The sequence below is a fragment of the Siniperca chuatsi genome, linkage group LG3 (genome assembly GCF_020085105.1).
Source record: "Siniperca chuatsi isolate FFG_IHB_CAS linkage group LG3, ASM2008510v1, whole genome shotgun sequence".
NCBI lineage: Eukaryota > Metazoa > Chordata > Actinopteri > Centrarchiformes > Sinipercidae > Siniperca > Siniperca chuatsi.
This window is the reverse complement of record NC_058044.1, coordinates 20,735,066-20,753,281: the sequence shown is the minus strand read 5'-3', so window position 1 is coordinate 20,753,281 and position 18,216 is coordinate 20,735,066. Positions and strand designations below refer to the sequence as shown.

General features: G+C 39.7%; 2 protein-coding genes across 4 annotated transcripts in view; one reads left to right on the top strand and one right to left on the bottom strand.

The window, feature by feature from the left end:
- prkcaa (protein kinase C, alpha, a) overlaps positions 1-12,032 on the bottom strand; it is a 156,078-nt gene extending 144,046 nt beyond the window's left edge. The window contains exons 1-3 of one of the 3 annotated variants that reach the window (XM_044190213.1): positions 11,947-12,032; positions 11,636-11,808; positions 9,378-9,409 (exon numbers count right to left, since the gene is read on the bottom strand). In XM_044190213.1, the coding sequence (XP_044046148.1) occupies positions 9,378-9,409; positions 11,636-11,802 (199 nt within the window). In that variant the 5' untranslated portion in view covers positions 11,803-11,808; positions 11,947-12,032. Of the gene's footprint in view, positions 1-9,377; positions 9,410-11,635 lie in introns of all 3 variants that reach the window. The other 2 variants (XM_044190212.1, XM_044190214.1) reach the window with 2 other exon arrangements.
- Positions 12,033-14,592: 2,560 nt separating this feature from the next.
- LOC122873925 (beta-2-glycoprotein 1-like) lies at positions 14,593-18,123 on the top strand. Its single transcript, XM_044191289.1, has 8 exons — positions 14,593-14,757; positions 15,100-15,279; positions 15,929-16,025; positions 16,127-16,203; positions 16,572-16,757; positions 16,906-17,085; positions 17,352-17,549; positions 17,766-18,123. The coding sequence occupies exons 1-8, from the start codon at positions 14,688-14,690 to the stop codon at positions 17,864-17,866; spliced, it is 1,089 nt and encodes a 362-aa protein (XP_044047224.1). The 5' UTR covers positions 14,593-14,687; the 3' UTR covers positions 17,867-18,123.
- The last annotated feature ends 93 nt before the right edge of the window (positions 18,124-18,216 follow it).

Genomic DNA, 18,216 nt, shown 5'->3' with positions numbered 1-18,216 from the left:
CAGGTGATGAATAATGTAGACCACCATGATGGATTAGTCTAATCTTAATGCAGCTAGTCTGAACTGATTGTTGAGAAACAGGAAGAGAGGCAAGAGGCTTTCAGAGAAATTAGTTTACATTCATTTTACTTTGGCAATGTTGCTTCTGGTCAGAACCAAGCTTCTAGCCAACACATCCAATTCACCTTCCAAAGTTATCATTAAGGCTTTATTAAAGAGTTTCCCCTCGGGGATCAATAAAGTATTTCTGATATCCAGCTGTGGCTTAAAGACACAGACATAATGTATGTCAGGAGTGACATTTATTTGCATTTTATTAACTTTTCTAATCTATTTGGACTCATATTTTCACATTGAATCTGCCTATTCCATTTATTAAAACACACCTAAATAGGAAATATTTCTGCCTGTTCCAAAGTATTATGCTTGACAGTGAAGTTGGTTAAAAGGCAACACAAACTAGCTGTCAACAATTCGTACACTTTTGCGCAACATGCCTTACATCAGTTTTATGGAAAGTGAAACAATACACACTTCTGCAAATCAAAACACACGATCCACTGGTACAGAGTTATGCTAATAGAAAGCATTAAAATCAGGAACACTGCCAATTTACAGCACCCTGCATTCCCAAGACTATAACAACAGTCATCCAAATAGTACAGGGAGATTGAACAAAAAAATTGAAATTGTTATTTGTTCTTGATGACAGAACATAATCAGCTCAGTCATTTTTCTGCGAAATATACAGCAGAACTACATCCTTTCTACCACCATAAGGAAAGTGCCACCCAAAAAAAGAAAGTATTTAGTTTCAACTCAACATAAGTTGAACATGTTTGTTTAGTCTTGGACAATACTTTATGTCATAGCGTCTCTTTTTTTGGAAGAATGGTGTTGCATCCCACCAGTGGGTTATGCACCACAGACTTGTAGAATCAAGGCACATTGAAACTGTTCTGGAGGCTTGAAGTGGTCTAACACCTTACTAAAAGACATATAAGACACCTTATGTTGTTTTTTTATTTGCCACACATCTGTATCTTTTCAGTGCTAAGCTGCTGCCATTGACTATCACAAGAAACTCCCTTTTTCTTTTTTGCCTTTTTTCAGCTCAGTTAGGTACAGAGCACGTCCTTAGACCACCTCAGCTTTACATATTAGTTGTAAGTTACCTAATGCTGCTGCCTGCTGCTTATGTTTGTCCAACAGGTTACTGCTGTCTCCACCTGAAGACTGAAAAAGTGGTGACCAGCCAGTCAAAAATGAGCACCACCTAGTTAACAAGGGTTTGGAAAGCTATTGTGACTTTAAGTGTTTTAATTGCCATTCATTTTCGTCTGACAAGCCTCTGGCTGGCTCCAGCTACAGAACTCGAAGCTTATTGTAATTACCATACATTGATATCACTACTAGTGAGTAGCTCACTGCCCCATTAATGTTGGTTTTACAGTAATGTTGAGTGTCTCTTGTGCTTATGGATCAGACAGTAGTGTGCACAGAAAGTAATACAATTAATAGGAGTTGTTTTAACTACTCCATGCTGGTGACTCTTTTACAGCTGGGGAGGCTTCAGGACTAAGAGGTTTTACTGCTATGGTGTTGCTGGAGCAGCATTAGTTAATATGGTTTCTGTCTCTCCAGGCACCAGGGAGAATTGTACAAGTCATGGTCGTGATCACCGTCTACGATGTCAATCACAACAGCAATGACTATAATTTCTACGGGGTGTAAGTCTCTCTCCATGTGCATGACAGACTTGTTCAACTGTAATAAGGAAAAGGACCACACCAATATTGGTACAGGGATATGGTTGGTTAATACTGGTGTTTAACAGCCTTATCAGGATACACATTCAATATTTTTTCATGGCTGTGGTTGAAACGCAAATCTAAAGCAGGTGACAGCAGACCACTGTTTTTACATAGTAGATTGCTGTTGACTGCTGTGTCCAATCACATTGATCTTTTTGATTAATTAAACTAAAAGCACCTAACAAAAATATCCTACTCTTTGGTCAGTGGTGACAGAACTGCTAAACTGCTGTTTACTGCGCTGTTTTCCCCATTTCTCTTTCTTTGTAACTACCTGAACTGGATCAGTGACTGTGCCTCTGTTTTGTGTAACAAGAAGAAATAATCAACAATCAGGAACAACATCTTCCAAATATCCAAAATGGTAGAAGTAGAAGTTGGTGTATTTCTGATTGTGTTGAGGACGACTATAAAGAAGCTGAAAAAAATGAAAAGGCATCCATAATGAGCGTGGCTTGATGTCCCTGGTCAAGTCACTAACATCTGGAGAACTTGACTGCACGTAAGAACATGTGGGTCCCTTGTGTAATCACACAGTGGCCATCTAAAGACAGAGAACGTGTCCTCCTATAAACGGAAACCAACTCTATGCATAGCCGTGTCTCTTCAGTGGGCCGAGGAGCAACTCTAAATATAGCCTATGTTGAACTCTGCCCCCTTCCCTCTCTGTCTCATAAACACACACACACACACACACACACACACACACACACACACACACACACACACACATATGCCATGATGACTCTTATCTGCTCTGCTCCATTCAATAGGTCTCTAACTCTTGTATCTTGATGTCCATCTAATTCTGGGCTGAAACAGTATTAAGCTACATGCAGTTGGAACATCTTAACCCTAAGAGCATGGCCATGCAATATTAACTATATGAGAAGAAAACCCAGCACAAACCAAATCCCTGACTGCTAATTTCCTCTGTTTGACCAGCATGAGATGAAGGGATTGGATATGTGAGAGTAGAAAAAGAGAAAGAAAGTTGCCATATAAGAGCAACCCTACAGGCGCCCAGGGCAGAGGGCACTGTAGAGGGCAGTTTTCTGGCTGTGAGCCCAAGAAATGAGGACCAACTGAGAAACAAGCAAATAAGTAAAAAGACAGAGATGAAAAGAGAAAGCTGGCAGAATACTTGCTACACCAACAAAATTCAGCTCTTAGCATCAAAGCTGTTAGCAACGAATCTGTTTCTTTGTTCTAAGTATACCACCGCTTTACAACAGAGGAAAAAAAAGAACAGAGAGGAAGGCACAAACAAAGGCACGGCCATTAAGGTAGCAGAGATAAAGCAACAGATGCAGGGTGGTCGGTGGTTTCACAGCCCTGACTGAGGCATAGGGCTCTTGAGAATCCCAGGAACAGGGCTTTCATGTCTCTGTCACGAACCGTTTCCTCTCAGAATAATTTCTTGGAGGGCCAAATGATGGAATGAAAATTACTTTAAAGGTTTTCGTGCCTGAAATTGTGACAGAAATGAATGATCCCCCAGCGCTGCCCTTTTTGTTTGAAGTTTGCATCACTTCCCCATATTGGGGGTAAATAAATAAATAAACAAACACATAAATAGCTAACAGAAAAAAAAAATCTTTGGAAACTGAAATTAATTTTTAACATGCCCAGAATCTGAAGGGGCACTTACAAAAATGGAAACAGTCCTGCTGGATTAGTACTTAAAAGTTCCATCACTGAGGGTTTTAAGCCCCTGCTAGTTTTCTGCTCACTGCTATTACACCACTAAATTAATGTAATTTTGCTCTATTTTATAGAAGAGACCAAGGACACTACTCCTGAAAAATAAGCTGTGGTACTTCCACCTATTCATATAACTTTGTGTACTAGAAATGTCTTTGGCTGTCTAATGAAAGCACAATTGAAAATAGCTGCATGACTACTATACTGCAGAGATACGCTGTTTTCCTGTAATTTCACTGTAAAAGCATTACTCACTGAGACACACATCAATCAGCGTGGTTTAATTCAGGCCACCTGAGGTTGAATTTTTAATAAACTCTCATGTCTCTCATGAAAAGATGGAGTTTATTATATGCCGTGTAACCCCCTGGAGAAATTAAAGCATGAACCAACGTATCACTGTCTGTATGAAGCACAGATCTGCTGCACAACAGAAATGGAGCTGTGGCACCATTAGATGCTGGCTTAGCTCTTGATGTCTGTATTTTCCTGAACACGCTGGACAATTTGTAGTCATTGGCCAACATTTTGAACTGTGCAATATATAATGAATTGAGGCCAATTACTAGATAAGTTACGTGTACGCAGTCTGCCTCATCTTTCTGGCCACCACTGACACTGCAGTGGTGCTGAACCTTCATTATAACCAGGCTTCCAATGCACCTTCAGGATGTATAACACTCAAATGAAGCAGGAAAAACATCGGCTGAGAAGGACGTGCTGGTTAAGCAAGTTGAAAATGGAAAGATAAAACAACAATAAGAAGTAATAGTTGAATGTGTGTGCCAGCCAGAATAGACAGGACCATGGACACGCAGAGCTTACCTTTCCATGGACTGTCAACAGAGCTGTTATTGGGATGACACTGTGGCAGATGTGCACAAGGATATTCTGAGTACTGTCCAAACACTGAACTGCACAAGGTAAACAAAACCACCATGCATTGATGGGATTTAGCGGATGAAAACATTTGTAGTCATTATTATTTGTCAGACACTGTCAAGGTTTGGTCAAATAAGATCACTAACCACCAAAGGAACAAAGAGGCAGGGTTGGTTTAGGTATGAGTAATTGGTTGGTTAGAGTTATATAATGCATTCCGCCAGGTTCATACCATACTACAGTTTTGTTTCTGTAGCAGGTTTGCTATTATTATTTTTTGATTCTCATTACAGAATCACAATCATAACAAATTACAACTGGTCCAAATGCATTTAGCTAGCAAGATGAAACAGGGGTCAAAACTTCATCACTCTTGATCTGTGCATGCCCTCACTAGTGTGGCTGGACATCAAGTAGTCTTCTCTCTTGGGAGAAAACAGTAAAACTCATTAGCTTCACCTCATGTGCATCAGGGAACATTGGAAAGCCTCGGGTGAAATTCAGTGTCTATAGTCTGCCAATAAATGTCCAATCCACCGAGGAACTCAGAGGTCGTCCTCAAGAAACCATTAAGCATGCACAAAAGCATCGACTGCATCAACAATCCAGAAATGTTCTGTGTTACGAGCAGTGTATGGAGCAGAAAATCAGACTTCTACAGTCATTACTGTGTACGGCACTGGAATACCCTTTCTCTTCGTGAAGCCTTCTGGTTTTCATTTCATCTCTCCTTTTAATCCTTACTCTTCTCACATCTACCTTTCTAGTCTTTGTTGAAATGTGTCCTCCAAGAGGAATTTTCCTCAGAGACGTTTAAATTATAGTCAGTACAGAGTAGCAGTTTATGGGATTATTTTCGAATTGATGTTGCATTCACTGCCACTCTACCAAGAAGCCAGAAAGGACATTAATTTGTGAGCTAAAGTTTTGGGGTCTAAGTAAAGGTTTCCTGCTTCATATCTGTCAAAAGAGACAAGAGTGAGCATTAGTAGAGTTAGACGGACTATAAAGCTTGTAATTAATAAAATATGAAAGAGGATCAACACTGTGGGACTGTATGCTGTACTAATGTTTTCGTGTTTCAGCTTACGGCGGCAGGGCACAATGGCCTCATGATACCATCCACATCTTGTTAGAAAAGTCACTTTGTGGCAGAAATCCTGGAATGACTAGAAAATCTGGAGCAAGGAATGTATATTACATTAACACTCCTTTCAATAAGTGTCCACACAGGTGCCCTTAAAAGAAGGCACTTGACCCCCAAACACTTAAGGAGGGCTGCGGAGACTGTGGCTCGCTATTAATATGTTTAGCTTACTGAATGTGAAACCGGTCACAGAACAGGATGACACTGTCAGCTTCACCCTTGGTGAATCAGAACTTCAAGAGACGAAAAACCAAATGAGAAACCCTAACCCTCAACCCAGGCTCCAAGGTTTCCAAAGACAGTGTGAACTTAACACGATCTGGATGAGTACAAATTGTCTGGCTGTATTACAATGTCAACTAAATGGTGATTTGAGATACGATGCTGCACAACGGCTGCAGGCAGGAGCCAGGAAATAAGACTCCAAAGGAAAAGTAGCCAAGTGACGACAGACAAATTGTTCACAATGCAGATACCATCTAGAAAGGTGGATACTAAGAGGCTTGTTTGTTTCCACAACATTAAACTCTCCTCAACATTAACTTTGCTCTAACATTTCATGTGTCACACTGAGAGTGGATTGATTTTTTTCACCTGTGTCAACATATCTTCATGTTCAACACAATAAACTCTGATGATTTTAATGTGTTGCACAATGGACAATGCTCACATCTTCATCTTCATCTGTATCCTCACATCATACAATACAGTACAGTATTATCACTACATCCTATGCTCTAACATACAGCATCATTAGAAGGGCTGTAACTCACAATTATTTTCAATATTGATTAATCTGCCAATTACTTTCTCGATTCATTGATTCATTATTTAGTAAAATGTCAGACAAGACTGAAAGCTGCCAATTACCAATCATCATTTTCCAAGGCCAAAGTTAATATATTCAAGTTTCTTGTTTTGACAGTCTAAAACCCAAATTTATTCAAATTACTGTTAAAGACGACTAAGAAAACCAGCAAATATTCACATTAACCAATAATCAGTTATCAGTTAGAGTTACCATAAAGGTATCATCAATGACAAATCTGACATCCCAGCTGGCAAAACTGTTATGTACCTTGTATGGATTTATATATCTAATCCCAAAATGTCCTCACAAATAACCACACCAGCATAAACACATTAAATGAGCTTAAATATATGACACACAATTTTGATTCAGAAAAGCCCGATCAAACCTCGCAATTTCAAGCTCATAACACCATAAACTACACATGTGATGTAATACCGTGAAGCCCACCCTATTCTTAGAAAAGGGACATTTGCAGGGCTGAAAATTAAATGTCACTCTTGTTACAGAAATGCCACTCTCCAGTTTATCACTTCACTGTCATTTTCACGTAGTGCCTGAGAGGCTTGCTGTCTCTGCTGGAAGACTTTACCCTCATTTTATAGAAGCTTAAGTTTAATAATTGATGGCTAAACAGATATTATAAAGTGGGGACCTTTCTCTCTTTGAATAGCTGCAGTGTAACCAATCACATTCATCTTGATAAGGCACGCATTATTTATTTACAGGTCCAGGCATGGATTTATGATGGAAGAAGGAGGAGTGGTCAGTTTTTGAGAGGTGCAGTCAATCCTCTGCTGTCTGAATGTTTTCAGTCGTTGACGCAGGAGGGAAAATCTCCAGAGCAACATTTGTGTGTAAGACTTCTCTTACACCGTACTGCTGCCTCTGACGTCCTTCTGATCATTCAATTTAATATCTCCCGTAGCACAAGCTGTGACAGTAACAATGAGGCAGGATGGAAAATGACAACTTGCTGTGAAAACAGAGGAAGGGGTTGGCGGACACGCTGATGATAATGTCAGGTTATGCAAAAACATGTTAGGCTGTCGACACTCCGACACTTTGGACTGACTCATTACTGAGCCTGGTTTCACCCAAGAGAGCTGACTGCATCTCACCTCTGTGAGAGGAGATCACATAGAAGACTGGGTGTTGGGTTGTTGGTCGTCGTTCCCGCTGGGAAAAGATGAATTTGCATGCAGACACGGGCTAATATGCATGTTCCTACATATGAACATTTCCCAGACACAGGCCCTTACACAAGACACTATGAAGAACCATCTAAATGTATTAGTATCATGAGTAATGATTCAGTAAAGACCTCTGTATGTCTCACTCTCTCTGACACTCTCAAGGGAAGAGCTTCTGAATCACTGACATCAAACGCCTGGCATGGCAAAGTGTTTATCTTTAAGTCTCCGGCAGAAAGACTGTCTTCTGTTCTCCTGAACAACTCAGCGAGAAGAAATCCTTCGAGAGCGTTTCCAATCAAGTCATTCACTAGATGAAGATTGTACTGTGTTGTGAAATATTTGTGACACTTTGAACACACTTTCCGCAGATGAAGTAAACAATAGCCATCATCTGATAATAACTGGTACTACTATGACTTTCAGAAACGTTGCACCAGCAATCACACTTGTAAAAATGCAACAACAAATGCCTGTGATCAAATATTAATGTATGTGGGAGCACTGATTTTAATTCAACAATGTTTTATAAATGTTGTATTTTCTTACATATTTTATCATTGTGTCGCTTTCGTGAATGCTCTTTTGGGTTCAGGTCTCTCTTGAACAACAGTTATCTATTTCAGTGATTAAATAAAGGAAAAAAACAAAACTGAAAATGACATCCAGATGTCCAGTGACGGCAGCACTGAAGACTAAATCTATATAAGACTATATCTAAGTGAAACATCAGTTTAGCGTCATCTGCACTGTTACCTGGGCACTCGCCATCAGAGTCAGACTTTGGCAAGCCCAAAAGTTTCCACATTAGATGAGGAATTGTGAGAGCTGATGCATGCTGAAGCTCAAAATAGCAGGTTGATAGGGAATACACCTTCAGTGATGTTCATATTTGTGTGCTTATACCCCCGCCCCCCGCCCTCCACCCCACCTTTTCTCAGTAGCCTCACCTGTCATTCTTTTGTTTTCAGCTCACACAGTTAATACTAAACACGCTTCCATTAGTCCCTTTTGCCAAACTGTTCTCTACCAACAGGCCTGCTTTTTCTAAGCAAAATCATCACTTATTAGGAAGCACTTTACTGATAGTAAGCAGTTATATAGCACATTAAATTCCAATTATCACTGTGATAATCAACTCAAAAGAAATGCCTGCAGTGTCATAGATATCAAAAGCATTAACTCATGATATTAGACCACAGAAACAAACAGCAAACTGCTAAAATAATGAAAAACAATGTTATTCTAGGCTCATTTCCTTCAGGCCACATGATTTAGACACATTGTGAACATAATAACACTACCCTTACTGGGGGCAAACAAATACTGTCACGCTTGCAAAACAGCAAACAAACCATGAGAGGGATGGAAACAGTGCATGAAAATGAAGGTTATGAACATTTGGGCACAACGAGTATGATGGATATGAACAAAAGAATGGGGTGATCACCAGTTTGCTTATAATTTTGTCATGTTATCCTAGATGTTTATCCATGATTCTCGTCATAAGACAGCAGAAATAACCAAACGTCCTTTTCTCATGCTAGCTGTACAAATGAAATGGAGCTGGTGTCTCAAAGAGCATCAAACAAGAGAGGAAAATGGATCATGTGATGGTTCATGTGATGGTCAAGTGTAAAGCAGCAAAGGAGATACTACAGAATGTGTGCAGGCTTATCAAATGAAGAACTACCTTTAAAACAGCGATAAAAGCAGAATTTTCTAAAGCCTTTGCTTAACATACTGTACATGTCACACACACACACAGACACACATAGGTCTCATAAAATCTGAATGGGTCAGATGTCAGTCAATTTTGTTTTTACCTTGGCACTGGAATCCTTGTTTTCCAAACCCCCTGTGAAAACAAAGAAGGCTGAATTAAATAGCTGTTTACGCTGTCTTTCTCACTCACACATGTACACAGTAAATGCATTCATTCATTCACACACATGAACATTCATTCATACCACAATGTACGTCACTATTGAACAGGAGCATTGCAGAGCTTTCAAATGTTCATATTTAGCTAGAAGCATTTCTTGTCCTCTTCCCCAACCAAAACAATTAAATAAATATTTAAGAACACAGTATACGTCAACAACACTTTATTATTTTAGGCAGCAGTGTGCTTCCAACTTTGTGGCACGAGTTTAGGGAAGGCCCTTTCTTATTTCAACATGAAAACAATGCCTGCGTGAAAAAAGCAAGATATTTTTATTATATATTTTTTTTTTTTTTTTTGCCGTGGAGGAACTTGACTGGCCTGCACAGAGCCCTGACCTCAACCTCATCCAACAACTTTGGGAAGGACTGAAACGCCGACTGTAAGCCAGACCTTATCACCCAACATCAGTGTCGACTTAACTAACGCTCTTATGGCTAAATGGGAGCAAATCCCTGCAGCCACGTTCCAAAATGTTATAGAAAGCCTTTCCAGAGGAGTCTAGGCTATAATAGCAGTAGATTAGCACCTGTGGTTTTGGAATGAGGTGTTCAACAATCACACGGGTGTAATGTTTGGGTGTCCACATACTTTTGGCCATCTAGTGTATGTTCTATTGCTGACAAATGATTAATTAGATTTTGATCACATTGTCAGCACAGAAAACAATGTTCTTTTCAAACTGACACTTATGAGCATATATACACATACAAATATACAATATATACTGTGCATACAAATACATTGTGTATGCATATGATTTTGAAGTTTGATGTGAGTTTTTTGTATATTTGTTAATGTAAATTAGTAATTAGTAAAAACTAACAAAGAATATTATTTGTTTTCTATTGCACCACCTGCACCAAAAATATCAAATAAAAAACTGAAACAAAAACTGAGATAAATACTGAAAACTATACAAAATTCAACCTAATGACAAACTGATTAAACATCACAACTTGCTTAAAGTTGCAACGCAACAACTTGTTGCCTTTAAGTTTCATGTTGAACTTGTGCTTGTGCTAAGGAGGTGTATTTGGTAGGGAGCAGGTCATGCTGTAAAACTGTCAAGGTTATAAGCCACTAGCAATAAAAGGGCTTGAGATCACACTACCACCAGCAACAGTAGAGGAGTGTAAATGTGGGTGCAACTCTACAAAGCTGTCTGCAAGTTGATATCTCACTAGAAAAACAGCACAATAACAAAACATTAAAAAAGAACTAAACTGAAGACTAAACTGAAGTCTGAAAGGTTACATTTAACAGTATTTGAGGAAATACTGACCTCTGATCATTACACTACAGACTGGGAGAGAAGGGAAAAGAGAGACACGGGCAAGTGGATAGGCTCTCTCTGAATAGGCTCTTACAATCAGTCCAGATATAATGATCAGAAATGTATGTTTTGTCATACTTTCCAAATACATTGTCTCCCCATGAGCCACTAATGGAAAGAACAGCAGCATAAAGGCAACTCTGTGTCTCTGCAAGTCACTGCCCACTTCAGGTGTCTTTCAAATGAATACCATGTGCATATGTTGAGCCATTTCTCTGCAGTGTAGGTGAAGTGCTTTCCCTATGAGCTCACAGTGCCAGTAAATTGCATGTCTCCTAAAAATCTAGCCAGTGTGCAGCTAATTTATGTTTTTGCATCATTGAAGTTGTTCTCAAACTCGGGTCCTGGGGATTTCTGGGGCCACTTAGTCCCACAAAAGTGAAAAACATCTGCTTTGATTTTACTTGGAATTTACCCAGTTAGAGAATGTATATAAAGTCACAACCCTAAATACAAGTTTGACTCACTCTCCTACAAACAGTCATTATTTTCAGTGCTTCACTGATAACATAAACAGCAGCATAACTCCTCACATGTGGGGCTGCTTGGACAGAATTTCGACAGATTGGGATCCCTGGAGTAAAATCTACTAGAGATAATGCTGACTACTTTTACTACTACACACCCATGTTCTGTCACTTTACAAAAAAGAAAGTATTTCAGAAGTGTAGAGATTGCAGGATTAAGAAGGGAAAGTTAGCCTGAAGTTGTGTTACATCATCGAGCAGAGTGTACTCTACTGAAGTTATCCAATATGCAACAGGCAGCAGTCAGGGGGTGGAGGTGGGAGACGGAAGGCTTACCAGATAAAGTCGGTGCAGTGGCTGCAGAAAGTCGGCTGCTTGAAGAACCGGGCTATGAATTTATGGTTCTTGACTTCGTGGACGTTTTTTTGCCTCAAAGCACCTTTGCGAGCAAACCTATTCGCTACGTCCGCGGTAGACGAGTCGTTTGAACTTACATCAGCCATCTCCCCCTAAAAAAAAAAACGAATCAGTGCTACAGCTCAGACTTGCTGTCTTGGAGTGTTTTTCAGTCCGTTTAGAGGCGCAGCCCTCAGTGTAGAGCCAGCAGAGTGCGGAGCGGCGGTCTTCACCGGAGACACTGTACTTACTGTCTGAGGGCTTTCCCTGCCTGTCGATACCACTGGGCTGCTCCACTGACAGCTCTCCACGCGGTCAATTTAGCCACAGTGAAAAGTGCTACATCCGGTCGCCACCTTCAAAGTAAAAGTATTTTCTCTTTTTAAAGTCAGTTGTGGAAGAGGTTGTTTTCTACCCTTTGAAAAGTGCTAGATGCCCCATAAGTCAAGTTAATACAGTCAAGTCTATATACAGGACAGTAGCTCAGATTTTAGAAGTAGCTTACTGAGGCCATGAGTTGCAATCCAGTTGCAATCTAGTTTTGCCTAGTTTGCTTTAAAAGTGAGCAACTAACTAGGCCTACAATTATACTACATTGTTTTTGTTATTTGAAGTCATACATGCAATACAAAGTGCAACTTTCAACTGAGTGCATATGTAAACTACACTCAAAATATTAGGTAGTCTACACCTAGTTAAAAGTAACGCGGTGTAAATGCAACAGCCCTGCAATAAATCTTGCCTTCATGAAGGGTACAATGTTAAACTTTTTAAGGCTGTGTTTGAGTGTCCACCCCATTTGTAACAATGAAGCTGGACAAAATATTAGAAACACCTTTCAGTATTACATAATACAACTCAGCAGCACCACAAACTGCCGCCTCCAAAAGGACCATAAAGTTGAAACACCTCTCTAAAACTGAATTATATAACCTTCGTGAAGGTAGGATTTATTTCAGGGCTGTTGAACTGCATTAGTTTTAGCCAGATGTACCTAATAAACTGGCAACTGAATGTATAACTGGGTTATAATTTGAAAATCCTCAGACTGCCATAAAAACAGCCCTTGGTGTCCTCAGTGTAGCCCTGTATCTGTGCAGCCTTTAGTCTCTGTTGTCAAAGAGTACATGAAAGCGCTCCCACCAACCCATGAAACCTTTCTGCAAATTCAGTCTTCTGCTGTTAAACACACAGTATTGTAGATTATATCCACAATTCCAGCTCCTTGGAGGAGTTGAACCAGCAACCTTCAGGTCATAAACAGGAATCTCTCAACTGCCAGGCTACTTCTGCTGAAGTCTGTAGTAGGCTAAATGTTAAATCAGTGGGTCATTATTGCCCAAATAATCACATTTTTATAGCATATTATCATGGTTCCATAATTTTTTTAAATGTCCTTTAACCCCTTGTAGTTATAGCAGGATTGTCCAAAAGGCTCTTTTGCAACTTTTATTCCTAAAACAAACTTCCTGCTCGTGACCTATGTGTCTATGTGTAATTGACGCTGCTCCGCTCCGCTTCCTCCTTTCAGTCTGGCTGATGTCACGCAACAGGCCCTTGGTCCCGCTGCAGGAATTTGGGATGGGGGCGTCATCGTGTGGAATAATGGCGCGTTACACATTTTTGACAAATGTATTACCTTAGTTCACACATACCATATGGATCCAATGCTGTGTTTGAGTGGCCTCAACTCTTTCTGTGTTTCTGTGTTTCACACTCAGAATAATTACCCCAGATGAATATTATGCAATATGTATTAAAAGAGTAACTATCTTTATAATTAACATTTGTGCTTTAGAAAACATGAGATATTGGTGAGATCACCTTTGGAAATTGCACTTACTGTACTGTCCAATAAATGCTTACACCAGAACCTTGGGTTATCATGCCACCAAGCATATCTGACCCCCTCATCAGGCCTGGAGTCCAGAATGTGCATTGCCATTTTATATGTCCACTGGCCCTGCTGTGGATCAATCTTTTAAAACCATTCATTAAACACAAGCATATTTATTTCCTACTAGATCAATAACATAGTATTATTTTCCATTTAAGCTCACAGTGTTTGTCTCAGATAATATAATTGTGCTTTTCAATTTTGCTGTAGTTATAAATATGTCTTTAAGTGGATTCCTTACACACGTCACTGCTGGTGTTTGGTGGATTACATTTCTTACCATTTGAAACATTTTCTCACAGCAACTGAGGGTCCAGCAACTCTTTCGACTTGCTTGCTATCTCTAAACCTTTTCTAAGTTTAGCAAATCCCACAGGTTTACTGACCAGCAGCGCAACCCAACCATCGTAGTCGTTTTTAAGTGAAAGACAAATATTTGCATATTAAATCAGGATAGATAAACCAGATTTGCTGTTCCATGAAATCATATGATTTTGGGCTCACATCCATTTAAATTCATCCATCACTTAAGAGAAAGTAAAATAGTAAAAGAAAAAGAGTGAGAGCTTTTAGCTGGCAGTGACATATTTCATTCAAATAATGTAGCCTGTCTGCCTTGTTGAATCCACCCATTAAGGACACACAGTATTACTGATAATCAGCAAATCATTTGACCTAGTTAGGTATTGCATCATTTCAGTGATTATGGTTCTGCAGGTCACAGAGTTTCTATTTTTTTTACTAATACCTCCAAGAGGATTAGCTCAAACAGGCATTGAGCAGTACTAAAAATGGAAATACATAGTTAAGTACTGTTTATCAAATCTGTGTGTGTGTGTGTGTGTGTGTATCTTTCAGTATTTATGAGTTTATATCACGCTGTGTGTCTGCTGCTGGCTCTTGTACCAAATCAAGGTGATCGATCAATTCTAGGTAAATATGCAATAGTTAAGACCTTTGTGCTCAATCAATAGGAGCTCACACTAGCATCTGATTGGAGCAGGCTATCAGGGGCCCGTTTACCCAGCAGCCCTTATGTTGGCTCCATCCACACTCAAATGCAGGGGCCACTGAGGAGACTTCACTGCAAAGAAGATGGCTCCAACTTTGGCTTTGCTAGTCCTTTGCCAACTAGCTTTATACACAACTGTAACATCCAAGAAAGGTAAAATGGAGCATAATTGCTTTATTTCTATTTGAGTATGAAATTAAGTCATTGTGCTTTTTGGTAAGGTGCTGCAAACATTCCTGTTTGAGGTGCTGTCAAGAGCTGTCCTTTACACATTTTTGTATCATATGCACCTTTTCCACTTGATTGGTGGTGTGGCATCATACTTTCACAACATTCTAATCTGTACAATTGATTATGGGGTGTAGGCTGTGTTATTTAAAACAATCATTTACATTTATTAATGTAATTCAAAATTGACCTGCAAAATGTGAAGATTATTCCTGTGAGTCCTGCCCCTTATATATTTCTCAAATTATATTTCTGCTCTTTAACCAGTATGTGGCCGACCTCCTATCACTGACGGGATTGACGAGTTGACCCTGAAACGTGTGTATGAGGTTGGAGAGCAGGTGACCCTCACATGTGAACAGGGCTACTTGCCTTCAACAGCGACCCCTCGCACGATGACCTGCACCGCCACAGGAGAATGGACACAGTCAGACCTGGCATGCTCCCGTGAGTTTACTGGGGCGTTGGACTTTTACTCTACTACATTTTAACAATTCTTGCTCCTCTTGCTCAGAGTGATGCCGAAGTGCAACACTAGAACAGTTGTAATTCTTCAATTGTTACAACCATCCAAAAATAGAAAGTGAGCAAGGTGTAAACAAAAGTTGTGCTCCTGCTGACCTTTTAAATAATCGTATAATGTCTCCCATGACCCCTCAGAGAAACTCCCCAATGTGTTGTAGGGTTTGTTTTACTCCATGATGCCTAGCTTCATCTGCTTCACCTGTGACATGATGAGGTCCAAATGCTGTTTCATAGACTTTTTCACCACGACAAGAACAAAAATCTTGGAAGGTCATTAACTTTTAGAAATATTTTGAAAAAATCGATCAGGAAATAATGAATTTAAGAATACAAGCACAAAATACGAGTTTTCAGCAGTTTTATCAAAATACAGGGATATCAGTTTTCCAAAGCTTATACTATTAAATAACACACATTTGGTGCTCCTACAATATACTGTAATATTGATGCAGTGTCTAAAATAATGTGAGCCAGCGACAAAGATTAAAGAAGATTAAAAGATGTTCTCTTTTACAAGAAATGTTCAAGTAAAAGAGAAAGACTGGTCACTATTGCACCATTTTTTCTATAGCTAAGATGTGCCCAATCCCTAGACCTCTGCAGCCATTAGCAATGGGGAGGACAGAAGCGCCATTCAAGAGTGTGCTCAACTACACATGTGATGACGGGTAAGATTGAATGGCGGTCAAAGTCCCTTTATAGTTCCAAACAGATCACTACAAGGTGTACAGTAATACATGCCAGAATAATGTGAACTTTTGTTCGTCAGGTACGTCATGCAAGGAGCCAATGAGAGCAGGTGTTTACATGATGGTACCTGGAGCAATCCACCACCTCTCTGCAAAGGTACTGGGTGAAAATATACGTAGTGGAAGTGGTAACATACAACATTCAAAGTCTAAACATTTTTGATCTAATTAGGGAGCTGGTCTTCTATTTGTTTATTGCATTTGCTTAATTTGTGTTACTATGCATTTGTGTCTATAAAGTTATTATTTTGACAAGACATTTGCCTTTTTCATTTTTGCCAGTTGCAGAATATGAATGACTTTTATATAGTTGTAAAATGTATTATATTTAGAGCTCAGCTCATTTTGTTGCCGTATAAATAACGTTTTGACATCAGCTTAATGTGGATTTTGCATTCTTAAGGCTCACAGAGAAGAAAGGCTTTAGAGTGGATGTGAGTATAACTTTAGCGTATCTTATTACAGCGGTGAATTGTCCGCTGCCCAAGCCACCTAAAGATGGAAGAATTGTCCCTGATAAGCCAGTTACTGGACCCACCATCATGTATGGGCAAAGCTGGACATACGAGTGTAACCCACCTAAGGCACCAAGTTATGAGAGGGGATCCTGCATGGCTGATGGAAGTGCAACGGAGCCACCAGTGTGCCGAGGTACGCAGACGATGTCAGTGTTCTCTCTTATTTCTCACCTTCGTGATAGTTATGGGCCAAATCAATTTTCATAGACATCCTACCCTTTACAATTGTAACTATGAAATAATACCTCCTCACATTTTTGACCTGTTTTTGATCATCCCAGAGGTGAGCTGCTCCATCCCATCAGACATACCAAATGGCTTCATCACCTTTGCTGTGTTAAGACAACATGGCTACAAGGAGAAGGTTAAGTACGCCTGCAATGAGCACTATATTCTGGATGGTGTGGCTGAGATACAGTGTCAAAACACAGGGAACTGGTCTTCCAAGCCAGTTTGCAGGGGTGAGTCATGGGAAAAATCAGATCTTAAAAACTACCCTAAGGCTACATTTCTGCATTCATGTTTAATTGTTGTAAAAGATTCTGGATTCAGTTAATCAGCAGTCAATTAGCAAACCAAAAGTATTCAGATTATATTCAGATTGTTTCTGTGCATTACAAGCTGCTAATTAAAATTAGCTTCAACCCGATTCTAAAGTTATAATCCACTGAGTGAATTTGCAATGTCTGGTGAAAACATGCTTTAACTGCTCTGTTTTTCCATCCAGCTCCCTGCAAAGTTGGCATCAAAAGAGGCCGTATCTTCTACAATGCCAAGAAGCTCTGGGTCGCAGACCTGAAACCCAACAGAGTCCTCCATGGAGAACATGTTGTCTTCTATTGTCTGAACAGAGCTGAGAGGTGTGGCTACCCTGTGGCCAGCACCTGTAATGATGGAACCCTCCCCATCCCAGAGTGCTTTGAGGGTGAGTTCTTGTCAGCTCGATACATCTAATTCAAAACTCTCTAGTTCCACCTGTTGAGGTTTGGACACAATACAGTGCTTTTTTTCCCTAAAAAATGTGACGTAATAAGATGTCAGATGGCTTACAGATGTCTTTGGAAAAGCCTATGATGTTTCCATGCAGTCATGCTTTTTATGATTACAGTAATATATCTGCCTTTCTTTTTCTTGCTTTTAGAACCAGGCACGATGGAGTATAACTTAAGGCCCAAAACCCTTCCATCAGAAATAGCAATGTGTGCTGCTTCACCCCCTGCAAGCCCACCAAGACCTACATAACTTTGCACAGAATGACCTGAAACACACTGACAGGATATGAATGATTGGATCATGAATAATAAATCTGTAACGATCACTTTTAATAAATCTGTAATCATTTTTGTCAATAGTGGTAATTGTTGATAAAGTAAGGATGTAAAATGGCGAGGTGGTACCTGAGAGAGTCAATGACCTGAAGAACCTGTGTAGTTTCCGGACTGCAGATACATACTTACCCATACCCAGTGCAGAGATTACAATAAAAACTGAAGATCTGAGCTATGTGTCCAAAATTATCTGACATCCTTTCTTGGGAGATTTGATACCAATTCACACCTTATTAGTGTGTGAATTTAATGTGAATCTGATCT

What these genes read in the sequence shown, in the direction of transcription:
- LOC122873925 (XM_044191289.1), top strand. Translation starts at nt 14,688, where the DNA reads ATGGCTCCAACTTTGGCTTTGCTAGTCCTTTGCCAACTAGCTTTATAC. An exon ending in AACTACACATGTGATGACGG is followed by an intron (nt 16,026 to 16,126) that starts GTAAGATTGAAT and finishes TTTGTTCGTCAG; the next exon opens with GTACGTCATGCAAGGAGCCA. An exon ending in GGAGCCACCAGTGTGCCGAG is followed by an intron (nt 16,758 to 16,905) that starts GTACGCAGACGA and finishes TGATCATCCCAG; the next exon opens with AGGTGAGCTGCTCCATCCCA.